Source organism: Poecilia formosa, unplaced genomic scaffold (genome assembly GCF_000485575.1).
Source record: "Poecilia formosa unplaced genomic scaffold, Poecilia_formosa-5.1.2 Scaffold409, whole genome shotgun sequence".
NCBI classification, from domain to species: Eukaryota; Metazoa; Chordata; class Actinopteri; order Cyprinodontiformes; family Poeciliidae; genus Poecilia; species Poecilia formosa.
In genome coordinates, this window is record NW_006800348.1 from 224,944 (window position 1) to 233,496 (window position 8,553).

The 8,553-nt window shown below is 41.5% G+C and overlaps 1 protein-coding gene across 4 annotated transcripts in view; it reads left to right on the forward strand.

Moving 5' to 3' along the window:
* The first annotated feature begins 1,639 nt into the window (after positions 1-1,639).
* plppr2a (phospholipid phosphatase related 2a) overlaps positions 1,640-8,553 on the forward strand; it is a 38,452-nt gene continuing 31,538 nt past the window's right edge. For 2 of the 4 annotated variants that reach the window (XM_007576529.2, XM_007576527.2), the window contains exons 1-2: positions 1,642-2,145; positions 8,319-8,419. In XM_007576529.2, the coding sequence (XP_007576591.1) occupies positions 8,351-8,419 (69 nt within the window). In that variant the 5' untranslated portion in view covers positions 1,642-2,145; positions 8,319-8,350. Of the gene's footprint in view, positions 2,146-8,318; positions 8,420-8,553 lie in introns of all 4 variants that reach the window. The other 2 variants (XM_016663233.1, XM_016663232.1) reach the window with 2 other exon arrangements.

The window sequence follows — 8,553 nt, forward strand, 5'->3', positions numbered from 1 at the left end:
TCCTGTAGAGGTCCATGTTACAGACCAAATACATGGCTTCTGATCAAAACTTTTTAAAATTCTATTTAGGTCATTTGATTTTTTTTTAAAGAAAAAAACATAAAACTAATAAAATTTCTTATAAAAAAAAGTGGAACATTTTAAATGATAAATAATTCAATAAAAACATGTTGACAGATAAACCATTACACCGTTTCTGATCACTGAAATTCATCCACTAACAGAAGTCTGAGAGTACAGTGTGCGCTACAATGCTTGTGAGAAGTAAACAGACATTCATACTCGTTGGTGGTCGCATTGAGAAGATTTAAAACATCCAGTCAGAACAGAACCGATACACGACTCTCCTCCTTTAGGTTTACCTCCACTAATGTAGCTGGACATTTATACATGGAGACAAACAGGAGCAATTTGATGAAGACATTCATGGAGAAGGAGATCCGAATAAAGGTAACGTCACGCAGAACGATGGTGACGACGGGAGGAATCTGTGGTTTGAATCTGTGTCCGTTTCTGTCGTTGTGTCCTTGGACTAGTTGGATGCTCCCTACATTACTTGGCTGTAATGTAGGGAGCATCTCCAAGGCCTAACACCAGGCACTGGTTGGGGACTGAAGTTTGTGGTTATAATTAAGGCTTCATGACAATAAATGACTTGCAATAAAGTCACATTTTCTTCTCTCCTTTCTTCTCCAACTGTGCTTCCGATTCTCTTTGTGAACTTTAGCGTGTTGGGAACTGCTGCAGTGAGACTCCATCCAACCGGCTGAATAACTGATTAACATCCAAAGTGTGAACTCATTATACTTGGAATATATTAGCAAACCCTTGTTTTATGCTAAGTAGTCCATTGTGCTACTAAAGTTGAATACAGTGATGTTGTAACGATGATCGTAGAATCTCTCGGGGCGACGGTGGTGACAGTGGTAGGAGTTTGCCGGGCAGTTGGTCGCCTGTTCGATTCCCAGTCTGTCTGCCTCTGTTGTTGTGTCTTTGGGGAAGACGCTTCACCTGCCTTGCCTGCTGGTGTTGGTCAGAAGGGCTGACATGGTAGCCAGAATGCCCCAGTAGGTTGCCATCATTGATGTGTGAATGGAAATGACAGATTTTCTTGCAAAGCCTCTTTGAAGGTCCTGGAAAGCGCAATGCAAGTCTGATTTCATCTTGCAACCAGATCCAGGCTGTGGAAACTGCAGCAGCAGAATACGTCTTACAGCGGAACATTCTATTTTCCTCCAGATCATCTTGGTAAACTTTGATTTCCCATCGTAGGGATATTTGCAGTTAAAACATGAACAGATGTGTGTAGTGGCCATCTGCTGCGGCCAGCCTCCGTCTTTGTCTTTGCCCCTGCATCTCTGTATCAGCAGCCATGTGTCATTAACTCACTTCCTGTCCTCTCGGCACCTCTGCCCCTTAGTTTGCAGAATTCTTTCATCACTCTTGCCTCTCCCCCCGCCTGGGTCGCGGTTCACGGCTGAGAAAGGCAAAGGAATGGAGGGACGAACTGTAGATAAAGGGGGGAAGATGGATAGAAGGATGGAAAAAGGCAGGGATGAAGAGGCAAAACAAGCACTGAATACAAATGAGCTGACACACATAATGCTCTCCCTCCTTCGCTCCCTCCCTCCGTTTCCCTCTCTCTCTCTCTCTTTCTGCTCTCGATCACTGTCTCCCTCACACCGTTTCTTCCCTCTAGTGCACGTTCTTGCGCTCTCCGGCTCCGCTCGATGTCCTCTCTGCTGGATCAATGGAGCGCAGGAGGTGATTTCAGCCCCTTGATTTATTAGTCACCCCTGGTTGCTGGAACAAGCCAATTAAAGAGGATTCCGAGTGTGTGCGTGCGTGTGCGGCCGATCCTGAGACAGAGACGATCCTGAGACAGAGACGATCCTGAGACAGAGACGATACTCTTCGGCTGCTCCCTCCCGGTTTTTACTGTGGACCAGGAGGCAGTGAGGAGAAGAGGGCTGCAGGGTGGTGTGGGGAGGGTGGTGGGTTTCTAGGACGAGGAAGAGAAGAAGGAAGTAACGAGGGACAGGCAACTGGGTGGACAATTTCACGCCACTTTAGCATGATTTGTTCTGTCATGACCAGGACATAGGACTCCACAGCAAACGTCAGCTTGGCGGCAAGGTACCCAAGGTAGGAGTGATGTGTGTAATGACAGACGGCAGGTTTTCCTTCTCCTTTTACTGTTGATGTGTTGTGTTTAGGATCCTATGTGATTGGGGAGCTGTTAGAAAGCAGCTACTATTTGGTTTCTTTGATTTTTTTCCCCCCTTTTCCATAAAGAATTTCCTTCTACACAGTGAAAGGTTTGCTTACTTGTTTTTTCCTAGAGGCTCTCCAAGCGTGCCTCTTGGGTTTCCTCCCGAGGGTGTTCTGAGGTATTCCCCAAACTGAAACCCCAATTATACAATGCAGCATTAGTCCTATTATGGTTTCTAATCCCCGCTCTGTTCTTTTCATTAGAAAAGCTGTTCATCACATAGCCAGTGGACTGCTGTGTGTGTGCGTGTGTTTTTGATGGTTGTTTGTGGGTCAACTTCACAATCAGAATAGCCGTGTTGCACATGTTTCTAGCTCCTATGTGCTCAACCGACCAACGGTCCTATCAACCGGTGGCAAGTGTGAGGCTACAATAACCACAGTGTGTGGGAACTTTGGAGTTTGCGTGTGTTGATATTTAGTAGACAAGGCAAACTAACAGAGCAGCTAACCTCTCAGGCCTACCTGCTGAAACGTTGTAGCAGAAAAATGAAATTTTACATCACCTCCATGGTGATACATCCTAGGAACATCCTAATGATTCTCTTCAGAATGGATGGGGAAGCTGGTCCGCTTGTATGTTTGTTTGCAACCGGAAATTAGCTCTGCAAATCACGCCGACGTCCATGGAACATGGGTTGAACTTATTGCTCTTTTCCAGACATTCTGTCCGGTCAAAACGCTTTACGCTGGAGCCACATTCACACTCACATATTTATACATGGAGTCGCAGATTGGTTAACTTAAGGTTAAGGTAAAAGGTTTTAAAAAACAGCACATTTTCTATTGCTTTAATGCATGTGCAGTCAATGGTGAGAGCCCCAGGGGAATTCTGGGAGAAAACTTATTGAGGCTGTGAAACATTTGAGATTAAAGATTTTACACCAACTGATATTCACGTCCTAGAATGGCCTAGTCCAGACTTAAATGATTTCAAAGTAGAGATGCACCCATCTAATATCAATATATTGGTCCGATATTGAAAAAGAAATCTAGATCAGATATCGATGATTATGTGTCCAATCCATAAGGGCAGCTTTAGTTAGTATAATTTTTTGCTTTGCTGTTTCTTTTATATTATATTTGAGTTGCTCTTTCTGAGCCATTTGAAAGGTTTGTTCAACTTATTGTTTTTGTCACTTTCAGTTTCTTTATAATTTTTTTCCATTGGCTGTTCTGCTCCTAATTACACCGAGTGAACAAATTAAAGTTGTTATTTTTACATGTTTGACCAGGCTTGTGAAGCTATTGGTGCATTTAAATGTGCTGTACTGGTGAGAGTTATCAAATACATTTATAATTCAGTACATTTATGTTCATGATTTAAAAACAAACAAAAAAAGAAACATTTTAAGTCAGTTCAGCACCTTTTTTTCCATATCAGATCGGTATCGGCTGATACTAATCCTCAGATATCGGTATCGGAATCTGAAGTGGAAAAAGGTGGATTGCTGCATCCCTAGTGTGAAGTTTGTGGTGAGACTTGAACATTATTGTTCACAGATGCTCTCCATCCATCAAGCCTGACTGAATTATCTGACACATAATGGAACAAATGCTCCCAAGTTGTGCAGATCTAAATTAATCTCATTACAATTTTTAAAATCTACCACTGACTGTTGCACGGCAAAAAAATAACTGCAGCCCAGAAATATAAAATTGTTCAAAGGCATTTAAAAAGAAGAGATTGCTCGTGATAAAACCCGGAACCTGAAATGGTAAAAATTCAAATGACATTTTAACACTGCTGCATCTTCGCGAATGCTCCTGCAGCACAAAATGCATATTGAAGCAGAAAACGGTACAGAACATGCAAGGCCATTTGCTCTGCAAGGACAAAACTGAGCCGGACCCAAACCGTTGTGTCCAGTTACTCAATGTGTTTGCATTTTTTCCCCTCCTGCACACATGCACAGCTCTGTGTTTTGTCTGTCCTGGAGCGTGGTGGCAAAAGAGAGGACAGATGGCTGCCCAGGTCTCTGCTCTTTGACCAGAGTCCTTGGAGCGGGAGGGCATTCAAATGTCCTGCTGACCCTGATGTTTGGGTTTGTGTGTGGGTGAGACAGTCAGCTTCCTCTCTGTCGCTCCTTTTCTCTTCTCGCCACCACCATTTTGATTTCAGTTTTTTCATGGTTTCATGATGCTGTGGTTTGTGGTTGGAGTCCATTTAATATCAATCAATCAATCAATCAATCAATCAATCAATCAATCAATCAATCAATCAATCAATCAATCAATCAATCAATCAATCAATCACATAATAAATTAAAAGAAACTTAATCATTTTCATTTGATTTTTCCTTTTTCTCTTTTCTCTCTCTTTTTTTTTTTTACCAAAAACTGGATGATAAAAGTCTTCAGTCTGGTGCTTTGGTCTCAACTAGATCTTTTTTTTTTAAACACATTTTTCTTTACAGAAACTCATAATTAATTTTATTTGTTGTTTTCTTTATTTATTTTGAATATTTCAAATGTCTTCCAATTCCAGTGTTTAAATGTTCATTCGAATTTAAAGTTTATTGATCATTGAGAAAGTGTTCTTGCATTTTTATGGCATTATTACTATTAGATCACTTGAACATGGTCTCAAAACAACAATATTATCGTTTATCGCAATAAGTTCTGGGACAATTTATCGTCCAGCAGAATTTGTTGTTGTGACAGAGCTAATCGTCACCTTTCAAAATTAGTAGTCATTTTTTGCCAAAAGTGAACAAACAGAGGTAAGTTGTCAATTAAACGACTGGTACAATTGGTAAAAGCAAGGACACCTCTACTGTCGCGAAACAAACTAATGTTAATGGTTCAACTAGATTTATAAACTTATGTTTTATATTATAGTAAGCAATGAATTCAGATAGTTTAGCCTGAGCCAGCCATGACAAGGAGGCGTTCATAACATTTCTGACGGAGGATTCAAAAGAACACAAGAATATAGACTGTTACAGTCTTTATTCACAGATACCCAACAAAACTACACTGGTGAAGAAAAATAAATTAAGCTTAAACTGTGCTAATGCTGTGACTGGAATAGAGTTCTTTTTTCTTATGCCGTCTATTAAGTTTCTGTTCTACTCAGCACAGAGTTGGTACAATGTGTATGGAATATGACTTTAGTTGTAAAGAGTTTTACCTTATTGAACATAGGAATTACTGTGGGTCTCACCACATCTGTCTGTCTGTCTAGCTATAGATATTGAGCTTCTATCTATCATTTTATCATATAGATATCAATCTATCAGTTTATCTATCTATAGATAGCTACCTATCTATTTAGCCAGCTAGCTATAAATAACTAGCTACCTAACTAACTATAGACAGCTATCACTCAATCTAGCTAGCTTCCTATCCCTCTTAGTTAGCTTCCTGTCTGTCTGTCTGTCTGTCTGTCTGTCTGTCTGTCTGTCTGTCTGTCTGTCTATCGAGCAATCCAGGCGGATAGATGGATTTTTGGGGGTAGCTGGTCTATTGAGCTACCCCAACAAGCTAAGTGGGGGATTCCAAGGCATTCCCAGGCCTCAAGAGATACATCTGTAGTCCCTCGTATGAGTTCTGGGTCTGGTGACGGGTCTTCTACCTTTAATTCCAAGAAACATCCTGATCAGACGCCCAAAGCACCACAACTGACTCCTTTCAATGAGAAGAAGCAGCAACTCAGAGTTGAACTTTGACTACGCCCTATCTGTGAGGATGTGCCCGACCTGTTTCATTGGCTCTATCTTGTTGTCTTGGTCATTATCTCTATGCAGACTTATCTCATTGATGGACCTCTAAATCTTTGCCATTTTGCTCAGCTCTGTATCGGAGTGGCGCTTGTATTACTGCTGTCCCGCTCCACCTGGCCATCACCTGTGAACAAGAGGCTGACATACTTTGAACTCTCCTGCTTGGGGAAGACGCTGATCCCCTGACCCGAATCATAATCTTCCGAGCTCATTCTTCAAACTCGACATGATGACGGAGGGTCTGTGTCAGCCTCCAGCGCCCTTTGCGTGCTTTTTGAGAGCAGCGAACAGATTTTTTGTCACACGCTAATCAAGCCTCAAACTTGCCAAAATCTATCATTACTTTACCCGTGCTAACTGAGTCAGCTCAGTAGGCTGCATATACCTCAAAGGAGTGTAACTTAAACTTTAATGATCCTATTCCTTTGAAGGAATCATTTGCTTATCAGATATTAATCATCTGCTTCATCTTAGGCCCGTCGAGCCTTTTCCTCAGTACATAAGTGGACCTTTGGGGACCCTGCCAACGCCAAACCCTCTGACGGGCCGAAGTGTGGGAGAGTTCCCCCGTGCCGCCTCACACCGAGCCAATGAAACACAGTCACATCTCAATTGTTCTCTTGAGGTGACGAGACAGCAGCCATTTTCCCCTCTGTTTCACCATCTCTTCCTCTGTCTCTGTTGGTTTCCTTCGCTCGAGGTTTCTGCTTGCTCGCAGTGACAGCTACTTGCTTCTTCTCTTTTCTTCTTTGGAGGGGGACAAGTATCACACGCACACACCAGTTAACCATGAAAGCAGCCATGGTTGGCATGTTGTGATGTCCTGAAGGCTGTTAAGAGCCTGGGTTTTATGTTTTATTTATCCCTCAGGCTCATTTTTTATTTTTTTTCGTCCTGCGGAGAGGGATTTTTGAAGAAAAGATCTCCAACACGAAGCACTTGTAGCGGTTAGCCTTACAAATTCTGGCAAACAAAATTTGTGTAAGTGTGACAGCCACTATCGCACAGTGCTTGTTGTTGGCAGCTTGCGCTGGTCTTTAAAGTGTTTGCTTGTGGGATCTTCTTCCTTGGTGATGCTGTGAGCATGGGCCGAACACGAAGCACAGAAGCAGAGATATTTGGCAAAAAAATAAATAATTTTGCATTTCAGGAATATGAGTGGAAGCTCATTAAAGCTGTTCACAGTGCAGAAGCTGTTCTCACATTTGACACAGAAGCAGCTGAATATGTCCGTTGTGCATCGTAACAGGGAGGCACACATCCACTTTTTCACTGCTGATACCGATACAGAAAAACAGTGTTGAATTGACGTAAAACGATTCTTTTATTTCTAAACACAGACATAAATGTGCTGAATTACACATTTCTGTGGTAATTCTGCACAAGTGCAGTACAATTAAATACACAAATAGCTTCACAAACTTTGTCAAACATGGAAAAACAACTTTAGTTTGTTCAGTCATTTCAACTAGGAGTAGAACTGCCAATATAAAATAAAGAAACTGACAAAAACAATAAGTTGAATATTTTTGGTCAAACATGTAAATAATAAGGTGCAATAAACCTTTTTTCAAATGGATCAGAAAGTGAAATCAGGAATTGTACATATAATGTAACATAGATAAAGCATGACGTCACTCAGAGCACAAAGCGTAGAACTAGACTGAATAGATCTGCCCTTATAGATCGGACACATTGTCACCCGATTTACAATGTTTTTCAATATTGGGACCGATACTAATATTAATATCGGATCGGTGTGTCTTCACATAAGACTAATTTGAATGTAGCAGAGTGGGGATGTTAGATCTTTTAATTTAATATTTAATATTTAAATTAAATTAACTTAGATCCATTTAAATGGTTCAGTGACACTGAGCCCTCTTAGATAGCATTCACACTGTTCAGTCTGCTTTACTTTAACTCTAGTTCGTTTTCCTAAAAAGTCTGGTTCGTGTGGGGACGTGTGAATCCACAACCAAATTCTGATGTGGATGAATAAAGCTAACGCTGGTCCACCTACAAACCTGTAGGTCTCTGTTTGGATGAAGTGAACTTTGGTGCGGTTTGGATACATGAATGTCAAGTGGACAGAAGAGAGCTCCAAAAGCAAGAGTGGACTGTAGTGCAAGGCATTCTGGGTAAACACAACCAAAACAAACGTGCTAGTCTTATGCTAGCGGGAGAAATCGCTCATTTTTTTTTATTATTTTTTTTTTATGTTAAACTCTGTGTCCTGTTTTCATTTTTCACCTAATTTCACTTCAGATAGAGACTTCTGACTGGCTTGTGCGTTCACATGATTCCCTGTTTTTGTCTCAGGTTAAGGGAAGTGACGGCTGGGCCGGGTCAACATGGCGCTGGAGGAGAAGCCTGGTGTAAAGAGCAGCAGCTCTATCGTCCCCTGCTTCCTGTTTGTGGAGGTAAGAATTACGATGCATTTCACATAAACACGCAGAATGTCGACCATGTCAGAGTAGTAACATCTATTGTCCATCACCTGTTTCTGTATCTGGACTGTCTGGGCCAATATCGTGAACTGAAAAGAACTCACAGG